Source organism: Coloeus monedula (genome assembly GCF_965178545.1).
Source record: "Coloeus monedula genome assembly, chromosome: 18".
In the NCBI taxonomy this organism is placed as follows: Eukaryota; Metazoa; Chordata; class Aves; order Passeriformes; family Corvidae; genus Coloeus; species Coloeus monedula.
Window position 1 is genome coordinate 1321281 of NC_138798.1, and position 20625 is coordinate 1341905.

General features: G+C 47.7%; 1 protein-coding gene across 1 annotated transcript in view; it reads left to right on the top strand.

The window, feature by feature from the left end:
• TMEM132D (transmembrane protein 132D) overlaps window positions 1-13659 on the top strand; it is a gene marked incomplete at both ends in the record, with an annotated part of 204564 nt that extends 190905 nt beyond the window's left edge. The window contains 4 exons of the mRNA XM_082293258.1: window positions 6650-6855; window positions 7867-8140; window positions 9462-9653; window positions 12490-13659. Of these exons, the coding sequence (XP_082149384.1) occupies window positions 6650-6855; window positions 7867-8140; window positions 9462-9653; window positions 12490-13659 (1842 nt within the window). The remainder of the gene's footprint in view (window positions 1-6649; window positions 6856-7866; window positions 8141-9461; window positions 9654-12489) is intronic.
• Window positions 13660-20625: the final 6966 nt, after the last annotated feature.

A 20625-nucleotide genomic window follows, 5' to 3' on the forward strand; every position in this document is an offset into this window, starting at 1 on the left:
AAGAAGACCTCATTCAGTGTAAATCTCCCCAAATGGGGAAAGCTTTGGTCCAGGTGAGGCTGGGTTTGAAGTCTGTCTGCAATCCAGTCACCAGGGCTCAGGCCAGCTCATCCTTCTCTCAGCAGCTGTGGAGCAGCCCAGCCTGGGATGCTGAACCTGCAGAGTCCCTGAGCAGCCGAGGAGCAGGAGGAGCATCCCTAAACCTGGTGCGGTGCCGTTTGCATTTACTGCTTCTTTCTGGGGAAGAAAATGAAGATCTTTCTCTGCAGCACAGGAGGTGCTGTAATTATGCCTCCAGAGCAGCTGTTCAGTGGTTGCTCCTGATTCCAGCAGCATCCGGGGTGGTTTTACAGATCTGCTGCTGCCATCGATCTGGTGATTGCTGATCCTCACACTCCTCAGGAACCCCAGACTGGGACAGGGCCCTTCTCGAGACCTACAGTGGGCTTAGGGCTGATCCACCCCTGTGCTGCAGCCTCATCAGAGTTATTTATCTGTGCCTCGCATCATTTCAGGCTGGGTTCAGCTATCTCAGAACGATCTCGCACCTCGGGTTAAGCGCGGGTGATTAAAGGTGACTCCGCCTCCCCCGAGTCATTTATAAGTGACTTATAGAGCTAATAATGGCCTCATCCTTTTGTACCTTGGTACACAGCTTGTGTTCTCAAGTCTTTTATAGCTCAAATGAGCTGCTTTTCCTTATTTATTTCCCTCCTCATTCATTTTTAATGGTTAGAAGAGACTCCCCCATTCTTCTTCTGACAGCAGTGATTTAGGCAGGGCTCATTATCATAACTTACGTTACTAAATATCCCCATTTATGCTGGTAGACCAAGGAAAATGTGTGCGGTGCTAAATCAGGAGAGATCCCATGAGCTTGCCAAGGTGGCAGGGCTGTGTTTGAAGTGTATGTTATATACAGAGAGTGCTGGTGTGGGGGAAGGATCATTTACAGCAACATGGATGGAGGCAGAGTGATTCCCAAATACAGATTTTTATGTGGAAGTATCAGAGGCTTACCTTCCTAACTGGCCACCCTTGAAATGTAGAGACCTAAACTGCTCAAGGTACATCTTATTTTCAAAGATTTATTAGCTGAGACTTCGTAGGAGTTCCAGCAGAATTACTGCAGCACAAAAGCAGTCTCCTGTGAGGGCTTTACTGTTATCCCATGGGAATTTAATAATGATAATGAGGTGGGGAAAGACTGCTACAGTTATTCCTGAGAGCTAACAGTGAAATGCTGGGTACCTCTTCTGGGAGTTATGATGTACATTCCCCTTCCCTCCCTCCCACTGTGTCTTTGGATTCTCTTCAGCCCAAAGCTAACGCAGGATTTATGGGACCAGAGGAATAGTCAGCCACAAATTCAGATCTCCCACAGACAGCCTGCACACCAGGGCAGTGGGAAAAGCAGTAAAATCCTTTTAGGAAAGGGATGGGAACAATGTTCACTGGAGACATAGATGCAGGAGGTCAGTGTGACAGGGACCGTGTGGGATTTGTGAGCGGCTTTATTGCTTCTTGCCACGTTCTCCCTGGGCTGGCTGAAGTCCTGCTTCCAAGAATTTAGTGTGTTCTTCCACAGATAATGTAGCAAACAGTGAAATAAAATAAGAGAAATTACTAAAAGTTAATTCCTCTGGTTTGTGATCCTACCCCAAGAGCGTACAGAAGGTGGGGAGTTTTAGAGGACAGAGATGACCCCTGTTCAAACAGCACAAACAGCCTTTTAGAGGTAATGTAAAAAAGAAGTGCCTTGGACCAGCAATGCCCTCCTTGTGTTTGCCAGGGAAGGGCTCTGTGTTGGAGTGGCACAGCAGCATCCTCTGCACAGCTGCAGGGCTGCCAGCTGGGCTTTGGGCTCGGTTTGGGGGCACCCAAAGTACAGAGCTGCACGTGGGGCCGGGCGCTGCAGATTTGCACGAGGAGCTGCAGGAGGAAGCAGCAGTGACTTCACTCTCTTCCCTTTGCTGACAATGGGACTGGGGGTTTGAATTCAGTGCTGAGCACATCTGAAATGCTCCACTCTGCACATTTTGTAGCGCTGACGATTGAACTCCACATCCAGCTTGCCAGAAGCTGCGTGTTTGGTATGGGCGTGGGGCACTTGGAAATGTAATTCCTGCCTCTGTGCTATGCTGGCAGTGTGGGACAGACCTCTGCCCTCGGTGCCTGGCACTCAGTGGTTAGATGTGTGTGTGTGACTCAGAGGCAGCTGTCTTAGCTGTTCACTGATGTCAGAAAAAGAGGGGGACCTGCAGGAGCCAAAAGAAGCCCAAAGCACTTTTATAACCTACCAAGTTCATGCCCAAAAAAGGCCATTCAAACCTCAGTCCCTCAAGAGATAAAAGCCCTGTACCGAGAGAATTTCTGGAGCATCTTGTGAACGCTAAGTACAGCCTCGCTTAATTAATGGAAGTCAGCTCAGTGTAGTTGTGTGAAAAGCTCCAGTGACACAAAGCCTAGAAAAGCTTTAGCAAGGGAGCACAGCACCAGAAGGGTTTAATGGCATTATAATGTCCTTGAATCACGGTGGCCACAACACAGAGATGTATTCCAGCAGTACATTAGCAGTAAAAGAAAATCTACTCTTTCTCTCTTGAGCCGTTCTCACCTTTACTGAAAACTGGAGTTGCTGTCCCTGAGATACCAAAACTCAAAAGCAGGAGGGGGAAATGAGAGATGGGAGGGAGTCCCTGGATTTTGGAAAGCAAACAGATTGGTTTTCCCCACAAATCACCCACCTTGCTCCAGTCCCTTTGTAGCTGCTGTTGCGTTTCAGACAGTGTTTGCTGGCTGGCTGGGATCTCTGTTGTGTGCCCAGGCTGCTGCAGCCCCACTCTGCTGGGCACTCCCAGGGCATGTGCAGGGCTCCCCTGGTGCCTTTGTGCGCTGCTTGGATGCTCTGCAAGCACAGCCGTGGTGAGGCCAGCGTGCTGGGCAGGGGCTGGCAGCACTCCAAGCCCCTTTATATGAATTAATGCTGAAGGAAAGGAGCTGCCTGCCCGGCTGAGGAGCTGGAATCCTTTACAGGCTGGGAAGGGAAATGCAGGCTCAGAAGGGGCTGTGGCAGCTGAAGCTTCCCTGGGCTCTTCCCATCAGCATCATTGGGAGAAGCCATGAGAGAGGCCCCAGGGCCCGTGCCAGCTGTGGGGACAGTCCCCAGAGTGCCAGCTGCCACTGCCTGGGACAGCCCTTCCTCCTGTGCATGTTTGTCCTGCAGAGGCTCAGCTGAGGCCCAGCAAACTCGCTGCACAAGATACTCCCTCTTTCCCAATAAACAGCTTGGAAAACACAATCTCAGAAGAGACAGAGAAGGTTGATTTTTCTTCTCCCCCCCCCTCATCTTTTTATCCGTTCTCTGTGCTGGAAGATGAATGGTTCGGATGTGTCTGCAGGAACACGGGCATGGCTAATCTGCCTGTCTATTGATGACCTGTTTCTGAATGTGCTGGCCTGATTTATGAAAATGTACTGTACTTTGCCCCATGTTTTGATGTTGCTCTGTTAGGACTGCATGCAAACTGCAGCAGAACAGTGATGCTTATTCATCCCAACAGTGAAGGGCTGGCTGGGAACTGAATGAGCTCATAGTTGTTGCCGACTTCACTTACAGCCAGGGAAACAGGCACAGGCGGGTATCCCAAGCATAGCCATTTTTTTCCTGACCGTCAGTTTGTTTTATAAATCATAATCTTGAAGGCATAAGGTCATGTATTTATTTAATCATTCATGTAGTAGTCTTTTAGGGATGGATTCTTTTTTAACTCTCGTTGTGCAGTAAACCCTGATAAAGTTGGAATCGAGGTCTGTTTGCCTGCCAAATTTTCTTTGTCTTGTTATTGCTTGAGTATTAATGGATTCCAAATCTGAGAGTCTGATTCCCATCTCTAACTAGCATAATTCAGCTGTTATCTCTGTGCCTGGGAGAGTGCGTGTTGAGTTCTAGCCCCTGTGTGCTGGGCTGCTGTTTACATGCTCACAGATAATAAAAACAGCAGCAAAATCCCACCTGCACTGTGTGTGCTTCAAAAGTGACTGTTCAGACAGCAGAGCCTTACCCAGGCCAGGAGGAGGTTTGGCAGGTGCCCTGCCAGCAGCCCTGGCCAAGTGCAGAGCAGGGAACACGCAGGGGATACACGGGGACAGGCAGGGGACATGGAAGGGACATGGAAGGGACATGCTGGGGATATGCAGGGGACGTGGAAGGGACGTGGAAGGGACATGCAGGGGACACAAAAGGGACCTGCAAGGCCCAGCGGCTCCACACGGTGGTTTGGAAGCTCAGCTCTGATTTCTGTGCTGCCAGGCACAAAAGCTTACCTGCTGCCCTCAGTCACTGGGAAGTGTTTCAGTCCCTAAGTGCCTTAAGACTTCAGTCCTAGGTTTATCACGTTTAATGGCCTAATGTGTTAATTAGCTAAGATTGACCAATGTGAGGTGTTGGTAGCTGGAAGCAGAGGTGGCAAGCTCTTACCCAGGTGCTACCCAGGAAAATCCTGGTGTTCAGAGCATTCCTTTGTGCCCCTGGTCAGCCTGCTGAGCACAAGGGCGAGTGCAGGAGCCCAGGGCCATCAGCCCCTGGGCTGGTGTGACCTCGGGGCCACTCTGTCTCCAGCTTTATCTGTTGCCTCACCGGTGGAAATCTGCACTTTGAGGCTCTGCCCAGTTTCTCTCCCCACTGGTGTCTCAGGAGAAGTGGGGAAGGCACAAAGCAGCAGACAGAGCTCATTAGCACATAAGAGACTTGTCTGGTGTGAGAACAGCACTTAAAATACAAAAAGGCAACAGGGATAAGCACAGTGCCAGCAAGCAGCAGACGATTCCCATTTAGCGAGAAGCAAGGTGGGAGAAGGAGCAGATGTGCCAGGCACTGCCTGAAGGTCTTCTCCCCTCCTGCCTGTCGGACAGGCTATCAGACATTGCAGGAGGGAAGCACGGTGCAGTTCTTGCCCTGAAAATATCCCACTCACAGTCGTGTGGCTCCTGCAAGAAACAGGAATGTGTGCTCTGGTGCTGCTGCCCAGATATGCTGCTCCCCCAAGGGGATGTGCTTGTGCTTCCAGCCTCCCCTGCAGCCATTCCTGCAGGCTCACATCGAGCTTCTCTGGAGTTTTGCCAAGTCCCAGGCCAGTTGGGATCAGCACTGTGGGGAGTGGATGTAACATCAGTGCCCGAGGCCCCAGCCAGCCTGGGACGTGTCTGTGCTCAGTTGCCTGCTCTGAGCTCCTCCACTCATGTTTTGAGGGGTTTTTGACAGCAGCTGGGTTTTCCTGCTGTGCAACACACTGAGATTGAATCCTGACAGGAGCTGTTAGGAGCTGATGTAAAACAGGCTTACACGAGACAATCCCCAAACCCATAAATCTGCTTCTAAACAAACTCCTTACTTTCCTGCTGAAACCGACAGCAACTACAGGAGTTTGACCTTAAAGCAGACTTTGCTTGAGAAGGAGACATTGCAAAAGCCATGATAACCTTTTCTTGGTGTGTTACCTAGGCTCAGACAAGCCAGGATGGAAATGCATTCACTGTGGATCTGTCTGGGAGGGGGGTGTTGTTGTTTAAAGATAATAATATCAGGAATGCAAATTATCCTACAAAAGCTGGTGATATTTAAATATGATTTAAATTCATTTAGCATTTAAACAGAAAAGTAGAAAATGGCATTAAATTCAGATGAGGATGAGACTATACATTCCAGAGTGAGAAATATTAAACACATTGATGGAATGGAATAGAAGGGCTGGCTGGTAATGGATTGTGAAAAGAGTTCAGGGTTCTAATAGATCATTCCTTCAGATCATCAGCACGGTAAAGTGGTAGTTAATAAATTATTTGACGTGCACATTTACTCATATATTTTAACTAACTGTAATGAACAGGTCCTGTCAGCTCACCTAGATCCTTGCAGTAACTGTTAAATTGCTCGAGTGAGATTTACTAACTCTCTGCAATATTGATGTCCAGAGCTGCAGGTAATAAATAAAGTGACATCAGGACTGGCTTGAGCTCTGCTCCAGAGTTGTGTAAGGCCTCTGCCAAGCTGGCAGCAGGGAGGAAGCTGTTTGGGCCCAGTGGACAGCCCTGGGCATCAGTGAGCTCTTCCCTGGGATTCCTTTTGGTTGTGACCTTCTGTTCCCCGGTACCTGTGGCAGGATTCGTGAAGAACTCTGTCCCATTCTGGGGTTGATTAGAGAGGTCAGCCCCTTCTCAGTTCAGTTACCTCTTCCTGCTCCAGGTGAGTGGGGCTCCTTGGGCTGCACACAGGAGAGCAGGAGGACTGGGAAGTCTGGCTGAGCTTTGGGGAGAGGAGAGGAATCTTCTGTCCCTGCCATTTTACCAGATCTGTCCTACGGTTGGAGTGGGAATTAAGGACAAAAAAAAAAAGCTGTTCTCTTATCTTAAATTATACTAGAACTGTTTATAGCAGGAAGAGCCAGCCTGTTAAAACGATGCTGAATTATACAGGCTATGAAGGGCACACCAGGCACCTTTCTCGTTAGTCCTAGTTGTCCTCTGAACCTGGAGCTAGTTTAAACCTAGATCCTTTCTCTTCCTCCTACTCACTTACCCAGCATGTAGTGAACTTTATAATTCATGAAGAGACTCATTAATTTTTTTTCCTTCTCCTTTTTATTTCCAGGTTTCTGACAGATGTGACTATGTCTTTGTCAATGGGAAGGAAATGAAAGGCAAAGTGAATGTCATAGTTAATTTTACTTACCAGCATCTGAGTGCCCCTTTAGAAATGACAGTCTGGATTCCTCGTCTCCCGCTGCAGATAGAGGTCTCTGACACAGAACTAAATCAGATCAAGGGGTGGAGAGTCCCCATCATCTCTAATAAGAGGTAGGTTTCATTAGAGGATGTTCATTCTGGGCTGTGCACTTGCCAGGGACCTGTCAGGGCCAGTGGATCTGAACATGCTCATTTGGCCTTAATGCAATTCTGCTGTAAATTTGAAGGTCACCAGACATTTATTCAGTAGGCTCCTGCACTGGACTTCTAAGGGAAATGGAAACTGCAGGCTGCACGAACCTATATTGGAAATCAATTTCCTTTTGTAGCACTAAGGACTAAGATGGAAAGAGCCAATTGGTCAAGTTAGGCAGGATCAGGCACGAGGCAGCAAGGAGACATCAGCAAGAACCAGCTCTGGTAAGGCTGGTCAGTCTCCAGCCTGTTCACAGGTCCTGGCAGTTCATGGATCCATTGTCAGTGGTCACAGTTAGCACATACCTGTTTCAGATCCCTGTAGGGTCCCATGGCAGTGATCAGAGTCCCAGAGTCAGGACAGAGCTTTCAGACTCTGCCAGTGCCCACAGAGCAGAGGATGGATGAAGCAGGTCAGAACTGTCTGCATCTGTTGTCAGTGTTATTAAGAACAAGAGAAACGAATTGATAGAGTAGGTACTTGGTATTCCCACCTGCAAATGAAGACGTTTGTGACAGGTTTCTGTTAGTACCAGAGCAAAGACATTTTGGTGGAGATGTGATTTCAAATTGTACTGTACAGAGAGGGATGTGTGTGTAGGTGCAGAGGAGATTTCCATGGCAACACAAAGATGTTTATGGGAAGATCCGGAAAGGAAAGAAGTGTGAACGTCCAGAAAGCAAGGACTTGACATGGAAAATAATGGAAGATATTTGGGGAGGACAGTGTGGTAGCAAAGCTGGGAGGCCAGTTGGTGATCTCAAGTGCTGTCCTGGAGTTACCAACAAGGGAAACAGGATAAAAGTGAGAGAACCTGAAGGAAGCAGCTTGGTCCCACAGCCAGGCTGCAGACTTAGGTCAGCAGCAGCTCTCCTGTTCCAGGCTCTCCCAACACGTTTCACTTCTCCCTGCTGTTGTCCCACCAGGCCGGCCAGGGACAGCGACGACGAGGATGAGGATGAGCGCAGGGGCAGGGGCTGCACCCTGCAGTACCAGCACGCCATGGTCAGGGTGCTCACGCAGTTCGTGGCTGAGGCCCCGGAGCCTGGGGCCCCGCTGAGCTTCCTGCTGGGCTCCGACTGGCAGCTGGACATCACCGACCTCGTCAGGGACTTCATGCAGGTGGAGGAGCCGAGGATTGCCAGGCTGCAGGATGGGCAGGTTCTGGTTGGGCTGGAGCTTGGAATGACCACGATTCAGGTAAGGAAATCACTGATGTGTTCTGTTCCTCCCTGGGCATGGGGTGATCCAGCATTAACAGCAAAACCTGGAGCCAACCATTTTTGAATGCAAAAGAATTGCAGCAAGAGCTAGAAGACATGGAGGAGATAGTTTTCTCTCCTTATCTTGTGCCCCAAAGTATAGTAGATCACAGTTTTATTTAATTTTATCCAACCTGTATATTGGGAGGCTTTTTCTGATTATTTTTGTCTAAGGCTGCTTTTGAAGCTGGAGCCAGGATAAGGGTTATCACAAGGCATGCAGCTGGTGGAACAGCTCAGTCTTCTCCCAGCCTACACTGACAGAGCAAAGGGTAAAGTGAAAATTAACTAGAGCTGGTTAAGGAAGTGAGACTGGAATATAATATTAATTAAAAGAAAAGGAAAAGGAGATGGAGAGAGAGAGATTGTTTCAGTGATACTGAAGTAGAAAACATGTTAACAAACATTAGAACAGGGAAAAAAATCTCTCTCTCCAAACATGCTTATCATCCCAAAGTGTCAAAGCAGAAACAACCAGCATACCTGTCGATACTGAGGTTGTCAAGGCTGGAGAAATTGGATTCTTTCTGCAAAATCTGTAAAGATTTTCTGAATGCCTTTCTAAAGCTCTGGAACTTACAATGCTCCAACCAGTGCACACAAAACTGTGCAAAGAAAAATCCAAGGGTAAAAAGCTGAGAGCAAGTTGTCTTTAAAGAACACCTCTTATAAGCTGCTTCAAAAATGCTCTGTACCCTGTATGGATCATTAAATTCAACTCGCTTGCTAATGAGCGTCTTTGGATGTCATGTATCACTGCACTGACCTCTGTGTGTATTTTCTTAACCAAAACAAATTTTCTCTGTCAATTTTGTATTCAGTACCATGAGAGGTTATTGTAGCAATACATTACCCTTTCTTTCCATAGGGTAGAAATAAATACAGTTTATTCAATGGATTTTAGATAAATTTACAGACTGCATTTTATTTATGGTACCTCAAAACATGAGGATTAATAAAATACTTAAATTTCACACGAAGATTACATTTACAGCTTGTTACTACACCTGAAGCAGATGTAGTTGGCACATTGCAGAGGTGAGTGGCACAACTGATTACAGTTGCATAGGTAAAAGGTGTTACAAGGCCCCTAGGACTGCAGAAGAGTTACAGAATACGAGTAGCCCTTTTTAATCATATTTTAATAGTGTCTGCTGTGTGAAATTCTTCCCATGACCATAAACATCCCTTGTCAGCACAGTTCTGTGTGGTATTTTATGTACAGAATGGCTGTTGCTAACTTCAGTTTTTCTTCTCAGATACTGTCCCCGCTTTCAGATGCCATCTTGGCTGAGAAGACAGTGACAGTCCTGGACGAAAAGGTGACAATAACTGACCTGGGAGTGCAGCTGGTGACAGGACTGTCCCTCTCTCTGCAGCTCAGCCCGGGAAGCAACAGGGCCATCTTTGCTACAGCTGTGGCACAAGAGCTGCTCCAGTCCCCAAAGCAGGTACTGGTGCTGGGCTGTGGGAAGGACCCTGCTCTGAGTCCTTGCAGCTGACATTTCCAGCTGCTGCAACCAAGCAGATTTTTACTAATAGTGTGCTAATGAATCTTCTGCTTATGGGACTTCCCCGAAGGCCACCAAGGGCCCTAAACAGAAAAACAAAGATCTCACAAAAAGGGCACTGTGTTTAAACAGCCCCAGGCACCAAACACCCCTCCTGTCATGGCTGATCCCATAAATAACACAGGCAACTCAGTGATGTGTCAGAATTGAGTACCAGAAGTCCCCTTGCACACACCCACACCCCCCTTTTCTGTCCCATCCAGCACCTACCACATTCCAGGACATCCTGCCATGTTCAACCTCTCACCACAGATATCCAAATCAACCCTTTAATTCCATCTTTACATGAGAAAGTGATCTGTGTTGTGCCCAACTCTTCTTCCTTTAGTTACTTCCTGTGAGCACTTTAAGAAGTCAGGGAACATCCCTTTCATTCTGATTCATTACTAGAATGTGAATCAGCATCACTGACTCATTTCCTGATTCATGATTTCATAAACCATTTTTTTCCCCTTATTACTCTTAGTTCCTTTATTAGGAATCAACAGTTACCAAGGGCTTTTGGACTTTGCCATGTCCTCATCAGTCCCTGCTTGGTATTTGTCCTTGTGCTTCTGTATACATTGGAAATTTAAACTTCTTTTCCAACCCAAATCCATCAGTCTGGGACTTTCATCAAGGATGCACGGGGCTCTTAACACTTAAGCATGTTCTGAGCTTTAAAGGTAAATGATCATGGCATGCACATTTGAAGTCTGGCCAACTGTTGAGGTGCTCTAATTCATCACAGAGTCTTATCCTTGCAATGCAGGATGAGAAATAATGCAGAGCTGCTGTCTTTATGGGGTGATAAAAATCAGGCTCCCATAGTGTTCCAGGAGTCCAGGAATCAATGCCAGGCAGGTTGAGGGAAGGCCAGTGAGCTAATCCACTGCTGACATGGGGAGTTACACAGGGTGCCCTGAGTCCAGCCCAGGAGCAGGGGTTGATGGCAGTCAGTCCCACTGCTCTGGCATTTCAGTTCCCAGAAATGGAGTCTGGACAGGTCCTTCCCTGGATGCAGGGGTGCAGTCAGGGCAGCACTGGATGCACACTAAACCAGAGAGGCAGTTGTGTGCCCTCCTCTCTGGAAGGGCTGACTCTGGTTTGGAAGGCAGCTGGGTCCCTCTGTTGCTCAGGACATGATTTTCAGAGCACAGTCCCTATAAGCAAAGCAATGCAAAATGATTAAATGATTATGCAGCTTTAAGCAACACAGTGGGAGGATGAGAGCTGATGACACAAATTCTATGCAGCCTTCAAGAAACATCCAAAGATTAATAAACACAAAGCCGGGATTTATGACAGTGTCAGCAAAGTCTTAGGGCTCTGTCCTGAAATAGAGACAGAGGCAAATCTCCCATTGAAGCAGGGGGAGCTCCATGGCTCTGAGGATTTCGGAATCAGGCCAGTAGATTATGCACGATACAATCCCAAAAGACTGGAAGCTTATTCTCCATGCTCTGAGCAGGTGAATGACTTTGTGCTAGGAACAATTTAAAGGGTAATCATATGTATTTGTTCTCTATACATATGTGGAGTTAGAATGTAAATACTGTCTGTATGGAAAACTGCTTATTTAAAGAAACAGGACTTTTATATTCACGGTTTTCACAAGTTAATTTGTTGGCTGGATGTCTGTCTGTCTGGCAGACTCTCAGAGCAAGGTGATCCCAACTCTGACCAAAAGCCCATTTCAGACAGTAGAGAATCCACTGATGGAGCCAGGAGTCTGTCTGGTGGGGATTCTCCAGTGTCTACTAAGGTGCAGATATGCCCACCAAACCAGGGCGAGTCAGACCATCAGAAGCAGGAATGAAATTGAAGGAGAGCAACCTGAATTTTGTCTGCAAATGATCAATGTAGGAATACAAAGATTTTGTCAGCACAACAATTTTCAGTAGCCATTTGAGAGTCCTTAGAGGGCCTGATTTTCAGAAATGGGTGAGGACATGTTTTCTGAAATTTAAAAATACTTTAAAATGTTTCACGTTAGAAGCCAGAAGTCAAGGATCCCAGGAAGGCTGCACCATTAGGCACATTTGTTCCAGAATTGGTACCCAGGTCGGATTCATTTGCATTCAGAGAAAGCCTCCCCGCACATTGGAGTACACAATCTGCATTGCTGTGACACAAGATTAAACTTTATTATTGTCTTGCTTTTAATTGCTAACAAGCGTAAAAATTACCCTGGCCATTTCCTAAAGAAGCAACTGATGGGTTTCCTCTGCTTACACAATCTGCTAATTTAATTTGAGAGACAGAAACCAAGGAGTGATGGTATGGAGTCATGTATGGGCCTGTTTGCTATATTATATATATATAGCTGTCTTTCAACGTGTGTTTTGTGTAATAAGAGGAGACTTTGTCTTTTAAGTAGTTTAGAAACAACATTGGGGTTTTTTATTTAAATATACAACAGTAAATGATCTCAGTCACTGGTAATGCTTCCTGACATGCAATTAATTATGGTGCTGAAGTGGATTCTGCAGAGCCCAGGGGATACAGCTCCTTTAAGCACCTTTGTGGAAACAAATGTTATTATCAACGAGTGTTTTAGACTAGTATTTCTCTTCACATCTTGGCAAGATATTAATTTCACTGCTCTTCCTATTTATTTCTTTTCCGATTACTAATGGTACATGGATCTTGTGAGGAGGAGGGAATAGACCAGAACGGAGCACATTTCCCTCAGTGATCATTCTGAGTGTGTGCATATTTGTCTTACGTATTACAGGAGGCAGCCATCAGCTGCTGGATCCAGTTCAGTGATGGATCTGTCATGCCCCTGGATATTTATGACTCCAAAGACTTCTCCCTGTCAGCCACCTCGCTGGATGAGAAGGTGGTCTCCATCCACCATGACCCCAAATTCAGGTGGCCTGTGATTGCTGCTGAGACCGAGGGCCAGGGGACCCTGGTGAAGGTGGAGATGGTGATCAGTGAATCGTGCCAGAAATCCAAAAGGAAGAGCATCCTGGCTGTTGGGAGTGGCAGCATTAAAGTGAAGTTTGGGCAGAGTGATGCCAACCCAAACATCAGTGACAGCAAGCACAGGGGTGCTGGTGTCCACCTGGAAAACCACACCAGCGACCGGCGCCAGAAAAACACCTGGCAGGAAAGAGGGGATGGGCAGTACTACAGCTCCTCCATGGGCCACGAGCAGGGCAGGGGCACCACCACGCACAGGTCGATTCTGAGCAGGAAAGAAGACAGAGAGAGCCTCCTGGATGATGACAGCCAGAACCTGCCCATAGACTTCACAAGCTTCCCTGCACAGGTGGATCTGCCAAGAGACAACGGAGACTCGGAGGAGAACGAGCTGGTGCAGACACCCCGGGGCCTCAGTGACCTGGAGATCGGGATGTATGCTCTGCTGGGGGTCTTCTGCCTGGCGATCCTGGTGTTCCTCATCAACTGCGTCACCTTTGCTTTGAAGTACAGAAACAAACAAGTTCCCTTCGAAGAGCAGGAGGGCATGAGCCACTCTCATGACTGGGTTGGGCTGAGCAACAGGACAGAACTCCTGGAGAATCACATAAATTTCTCATCCCAACAAGATGAACGTATCACAGCCATCGACAGAGGAGTGGACTATGAGGAGAGCAAATACCTCCTCAGCACAACTGCCACCAAAAATATCAATGGACAATCTTTCAGGTCTCCTGAGTCCACATTCACTGAAGGGAAAGAACAGAAAAGTGAACCAACCACCTCTCCTACCTCTAAGAGGAAACGGGTTAAATTCACCACCTTCACCACCATCTCCTCTGATGATGGGTGTCCAACTGTCAACTCAATCTTGATGAGTAATGAGGATGACATTAAATGGGTCTGCCAGGATATGGACCTGGGGGAGTGCAAAGAACTTAAAAACTATATGGAGAGATTACACGAGAATGCGTAATGAGACACGAAAGACTTTTTTTGTTTGGTTTGTTTGTTTGTTTTTCATTCACCTTCTGCCTTTAATTTTGGGTAGTGGGGCAAAATGTTGTATTCTAACAAGAATCAGCTGGTGGATAATAACTCAGTGGAGCCCCAAGAAGCCGCCCAAAAGCAGCTGGGAGAGCAGAGATCCTGGACAGCTCTTAAAATTCAAGTCTTCTCTGTGCTCAGAGATGGAAGTGAGAGATGTGTGTGGTTTTTTGATACATGGTAAGATGAAAAAAGAACTTAGAAAAATAATACGGTCTCATTCTCTGAGCTTTCCCAGGAAATCAATAAATATAACAAACTCCAGTGCAGTTTGGATATTACAAAGCTCACACAGCTCTACTGTTCAATATTGCAAGCTTTGGTTAAAAGCAAAAGATTGGTCTCAGAATAAATAGATCCATGAAGGGAGCATGTCGTTCGAGCCACGTGCAGAGAATATTCATCCAGGAACATTAATTTAAAGCTGACAAAAACCAACAGTGTGAACGAAGCAGCTCCCAGAGCTGAGGAGTCATGAGTTTCCAAAGAATCTGGAGGGGATAGAGGATAACTGGGCTGTTTACAAACCAGCATGTTTGCCTCCCAAGCACTGACAATGGATACACATATACAGTTCAAACTGAAACTCTTTTTAAGTAGATGCCAAGGTAATAAACTTTGCCAGCCAATTTTCGGTATTTCTTAATTTGTAAAATAGGAGAGGATATAATCTATACTCAGAACATCACTCGTATTAAGGAAGGTCTGTTTTGGAAAGTTTGAGAGAATGAGCTATTTTTAAAAGCCCACTTTATTTGACTGTCCTGTTTTGAATTTGTATTCCCAGCCATTTCCCTGGACCCCCATCTGGTATCCTGAGGGCACTCACCAGGATCAGGCAGCCTTGGAAGCTGTGGTTCCTTCCCTCCCCTCCCGTGCACACTCACTCCTCCTTGGCTCCTGCCAAGCACAGCCCTGCTGGTACCACACTGTCCTGGCTGTCCATGCTGTCATTTCCCAAAGCTGGCCACTGTCCCTGGGCTCAGGGCCACTTGTGCTGAACGGGACACCACCAGCAGCTGCCTCTTTGTGCATCCCCTCCCCTAGGGGAGGTAGGGTTGTTCAGTTTTTTGTGCTTCCCCCCTCTTTAGCCCCCTGCCCAGCACGTTTAGAGGGCACTGGGAGGTCACAGGGGAGAGCTGCACATCCAACATTGAACCCTGCACAGCCAGACTCCGCAGATAACATTGGTTTCTCCCAGGGGTGATGATAATCTTTTGTTTTCTTCTGATAAGGATGTACATATGGTAGGATTTCAGTGATTACCCTTCCAACCTGATGTGCCCTCCAGCCCTCAAACCATGACATTTCCTGTGAGGTCCAACAGCAGTCTCCAATGGCCAGTGATAAAGTGCCAAAGCACTAACTAAAATCCAGGTAATGGATTTTATATATACAAATATTTCAAGTTTTCCTTTATTTTCTGGAGTAAGTCCTTGCCCCCTTTTTGTTAAGTCTTCCATCCTTGAATCTAGGTTGCTCAGTTTAATACACGCCCGCCCTCCCACAAACACTTAGATTGAATCCCTCTATATTTAGAATGTACTGTAGATTGTAAGAATGTAATATATATATTTATAAACATGCCAACTGTGAATAAAATTTGCATTTTAGTGGCTTCATCTTTTTTCCTACTCTGAATGCCTCTTTCCTTTCACTGTCAGAAGGTTTACCCTGCAAGAGCCTGGCAGCAATACGGAGCTGTGTCCTTTGATGAATCCAGGAACCCTCATGGCACAATCCCCTCACGGAGTTTTACACTGTGCAGTGGTGGAGCAGAACACACAGCTCCAACAACGTGTTATGCTACAAATGTCCGTGCAACCAAGTCACCCTTCCAAGAGTTGAAACTATTTGCAGATAAATCCACATGCTGTATTTCTAGCCTGAAAGCCCAAAATGTGAGTTTCTGGGTTTGAGCTCTGGTTTTCTTCTCTTGGGAAGATCCACATTTGGCTAAACACCTTTTAAGGCAGTTTTAGGAGAGTGAGTAAATAGAGCAAATGTGCCCGGTACTTTGGAGATGAGATGGTCTTTGGTTTCTTTCAGCACCTGTGCTCAAGGCTTGGATGACCCAGTGCAGGACGAGGTGCAGCAGCAGCACAGTGCAGGATGAGGTGCAGCACTGAGGACAGGACAGTGCAGGGTCCAGACAAGCTCTGGGTGAGCTCTCAGGTGAGGGAAGCAGCCTTGGTGCTGCAGCAAAGCGTGGCAGCCTCCGCGCACGTCCAGCCGCCTTCCAGCCCAGCCTTGCCTCCAACTCTGGGGCTATTTCGGGTGCTTTTTGCACATCACTACATGGTGTGTGCAGTGAGGCAGTCGGGCTGAGAGTGCCCAGGTCTCTCTGGAGCCCAGCAGAGCAGAGGTGTGAGTGCAAGGTTGCCTTTCCAACGCGGCACTGCGTGGCCTATCTCCCTCCTTGGGAGGAGCAGGTCCAAGCCATGCTGGGAGCAGCCTGTCCCAACTGCTCTGCCCACGGGCTGCCCTGGAAAATCCAGATTCCTGCATCAGCTGCCTCTGGGGAACAGGAGGAACTAACAGCAAGTTGCTCTGGTGGCACAAACCACAGGAATGTTCTCTGAGGACACACAGCTGCCAGCTCCAGCGCTGGGGATCCTGACACACAGATCTGTGCCTGTCTGCTTGCTCAGAGATCCCTGTGTCCCCTGCAGCTGGAACTTGCTAGTATCCGTAGGGCAGTGCTATAAATAATGCACAGTGTTTAGAGTGCTCTTCTCCCATGGATCCCACAGAGCTCTGAGCAGGGTGTGTTCCTTACTGACGTGGGGAACCCCAGGGTGCAGTGATTTGCCCAGAGTCACTGCAAATCTATGGCAAAACCCCACTGTGCAGGATCCTGAGAGGGAGTTGTGGCCATCTGTATGCACGTGAACACTCTTAATTAATCTGCTAATAGCAGAATAAATCAACTTCCTGTAGAGGTTTTTGCATGTATGTATCTGTTGGGAGGGGCTGTTTGTGTACATTCCCTTTATGGGCCCACACTTCCAAGCAAAACCACCTGCACCTTGGAGCATCCCAGGGGAGGAAATTTGTGCTTCAGGCAATCAGCTGGGATCCCAACTGGTAAACGAGGGGCCTAAATTCTATTCCCCACCATTAAAGCAGTGATGGTGTTTAGATGTGCATACACACAGTGTTTTCCAGCTGTGGCTCCAGTTGGCAATCTCTTGTACCTGATAAAGAGCCCTGCTGACAGCAAGCAGTCTCCTGTGAGAGTTATTAATTACCTTATTGTTTTCTTCTTTGCAGTTGCCTCTTATTTTCATGTTTGAGTCTTTCTTCCTGTGAGTAGACTGATAGAGGCATGTTTAAAAAAAAAAGAAAACTTACGTGATACAGTTTGGTTCTTTTTAGAGACTTTATGCATGAATACAATCAGGAGTAGAAACTTGATGGTCCTATAAATCAGGTAAGGTGGTTCTTTACTCTCTTCCTTCATTTTAAAAGCTTCCCCTTCAGCAGTCTTAAATATATGGTGGTTTAGACCCAGCTGCATTAATACACCAGTGAATTCAAAGTCTCAGCAATGCAGCTAAATAATTGGTTTGAAACAAGGCTTCTCTGGAGGTAAGTGACTTGAAAAACCAGAATAGGTATTAAATCTGTGTGCAGCCTGCACCAAGTAGCTCCAGAAACTACTTTCACACCTCGTTTTCATAATGAATGGGATGTAAATGAAATGAGCACACTGGAGACACTTTAGTTCAGCTCTCTGTATGTTCAGTTTCTCCAAGACTGCCAGTTCTGAGTCTCCTGTGGCCTGAGGGCTGTTCTGCTGTGGAAGCTCCTTAGTGAGAGGTAAAGGACTCGTGTACCACAGCTTGGAAGAGCCTTTCACATGTGTTACTGAGGAGAGAGTGCTGGCTGGACTCACACTTGTATTGATCGAAGTCCAGCAAACATCACTGAGGAATTAGCTCAGGGAAGGAGCTATCACTGCCAAGTGGTGCGTTTAGAAAATGCCTCAAGCATTTAAAAAACCTCCCAGAGATTAATTCATTTAGTCCTGAAAGCCCAGGAACTCTGTCACATATTTCTACATGTTTATTGTGGTACCAGAGCCCATCCCTGCACAGCCTTGGAGCAGTGCAGCCACACATCTTACTGCCAGCAGTACAATGCCTGCCACCAAAAATCAGAGCTGTCCTACTGCCAGCTGTCCCCATCAGACATTCCCAGGGTGAGGGACCTGTAAGGAGGAGGAGAGGTGTGTTCTGCAGGACAGGTACACGGTGCCAGCCTGAGCTCCCCACACAGCACGAGCCATTCCTCGCTGCTGTGTCTGGCTGCAGCTTGAGCTGTCCCCTGAGGACAAGAGAGCTCTAAACCAAGTCAGGATATCACCTGCAAAGTGCTGAGGAGACAGAATTTGCGTTCTGCTTCCAGTTCATTTCTGTTTGAAAACTCCCAGGTGGGCCCTGCTTGTGCACCTACCCCAGCCATATGCTTAAGCACCTTTCTGAACAGTTGTTTGGCTTCCAACACCCATCACCTTCCTCATGCATAAATAACGTTCCTTCCCTGTGAAATCAGTGATGTGCTGTTGGGCTTCTTGGTGAAAGCTTTAAGTGTGTGAAGTTCAGAACTGGCAGCGCTAATGGCCTGAGGAGAGCAGAGCACCTGGTCCTGTTCCATCCTCAGGAGCATCAGAAGGGCCAAGGTCACACGAGTCAAGCAAGCGTGCCTGAAACAGGATCATTTTCTACCTTTTTGCCGATGGGATAGGAAGACCTCTGTCAACAAATCCTTCATTATGCAGGCTCCCTGCTCCAGCTGCGTGAGGAACAGCAAATGAGGCAGCCCACGAATGTAATATTAATGGCTGGAGAAGCAGCAGTGCTGCTCTGTTTGTGTGTACTGCCAATGCTCATTAGGAAACCCCCATCACACTGCGACGGTGGCTGGTGGATTACAGTGACAGGTTCCTGCCACCATCTCCTCAGAGCAGCGGGGAGAGCCTGCAGGGACACGAATGCCCCGAGTCACGTTGGTTTGCACCAGCCCCGAACTCGCTGGCTCCTTGCTGCTATGGGGGCAGATGAGGCCTCCTGTTGTGCTCCCTCCTGCAGCCACAGCCCCTGCTCCAGCTCTGGTCCCTGCTGAGCTGACCCTGGCTGGGTAGCAGAACTCTGTGGCACCTGGCAGTGCCCAGGTCGGTGTCCCCAGCACCAGAACGCTGCAGCTTTGAAGTGTAACAGGGACTGTGCTTACTCATGTTCAGGCCTGTGTTTCTAGTAATTAAATTAGCATTTCCTACAGTCAGTTAATACACTAATGACATGAAAACCAATTCAAGGAGCTTCACCACTCAGCCCTGATGATATGAGACTGCAAAGATGACTGAGTCCCATTTTCAGCATTTTCCTGAGCTCAGTAAGCGCAGATGAGCAGAGAGGAGGAGAAATAAGGACAGAAGAAAGAAGGCTGTCCTTCACTCTCCCTGAGCACTGCTTCGGTCAGCACACCCTGGATGTGCCCAGCCCAGGATGATCTGTATCCTTGAAGAACTCACCACCAGTACAGTTGCACCTCATGCCTTCCTATTTCTTCAGCAAATCCTTTGTCTGATGACTGCGGACACAGATTTTCCACCCTGTTGTCATCAAGCCAAACCCCTCAATCACTGTACTCCTCTTGGCCATTAATAACTTTTTACAGCTTTCTCCCATCAGTCCCCTCTCTGAGGCCTAATCAATAGCTCTGCTTTCTGCATTTGGCATTCCCTCCTGTTCTGCCCCTTAGGATACCAAGGTCAAAGCATTCCCTCGTGTTTCTCCCTTAAATAAGTGGTATCAGCCTGCAAAATAGTTTGCAATAGTGAAAAATCCCATCTATTGATCAGGGCTTGCTCTGTGCCAAGCTCTCCACGCAGCCTTGACTTGAGTACAGCACTCAGTAACGTGTCTTTGCAAGAGCAGCTCATGCAGGTGGAGAGGCATTTTTGGCAGGCTGCAAATGCAAGCTCAGAAGGATTTTTTCATCTCACTGCACAGTCCTTGCACAATCACCCCAGCCCCTTAAGAGCCACAGGGTTTTAATAATTTCTGCTAATTGTTTTGTCCCCTCATCTTCTGCAGAGCTGGTGCCCCCACTCCCACTGCACCCATGAGGAGGGACTTTAATTGCAGGGGGTGCTCTTTGAACCCAATTGTCATGTGATTTGTGAGGCTGCTCGGGATGATTGCTGCACAGCAGGAGTGGAGAGGGAGGACAGACAGACAAGCTGAGCATCATTACCCAAATCAGGCCTTAAACCAGGGGAAATTTCCAGGTTTTAGAGCAAGAGTCAGGCCAGAGTACTGAAAAATTTGCAAACAGCTACATTTTGCCAGTCTGATGCTCCTAAAGAAAATAACATCATCTCCTCCTTCAGAGTCACACCCTTACATCTTGAAAACCTGGTTCAGCTTCTCACCCTCCCCTGCAGTGACCTGGGCTATAAACAGCCTCTCCTCCCTTTGGGGTGTAGGCTTGGGAGCTCTGAAGGTGATGGAAAAAGGGAAAGCAGCAAAGGGGGGAGAAAGGAGCACAAGGGGACAGGGATGGCTGAGCTGGGACTCGGGGGCACTTTGGAGCCTGCCCTGTTGGGAAGGGAACTGCAGGACACACAAGTCTCTGGGCTTTGTGATGCACCCGGCCCAGCCTGGGGAGGGCCTGGGCTGTGCCCTCCCTGTCTCCTGTCGCCAGAGTCCAGGTCCTGGGTGGCAAGTTGCTGCCCAAGGGAGCTCTGGGTCATGCAAAGCACAAATCTCGTGGGGAAATGCCCCTCATGCTCATTAGTGTCAGCTGCTGTGGCTTTGGATGGAGGCAAGGGGTGGGAGATGATGATTTTCTATTCCAAGGCAGCAGGAGGCCTTAAGCAATACATACT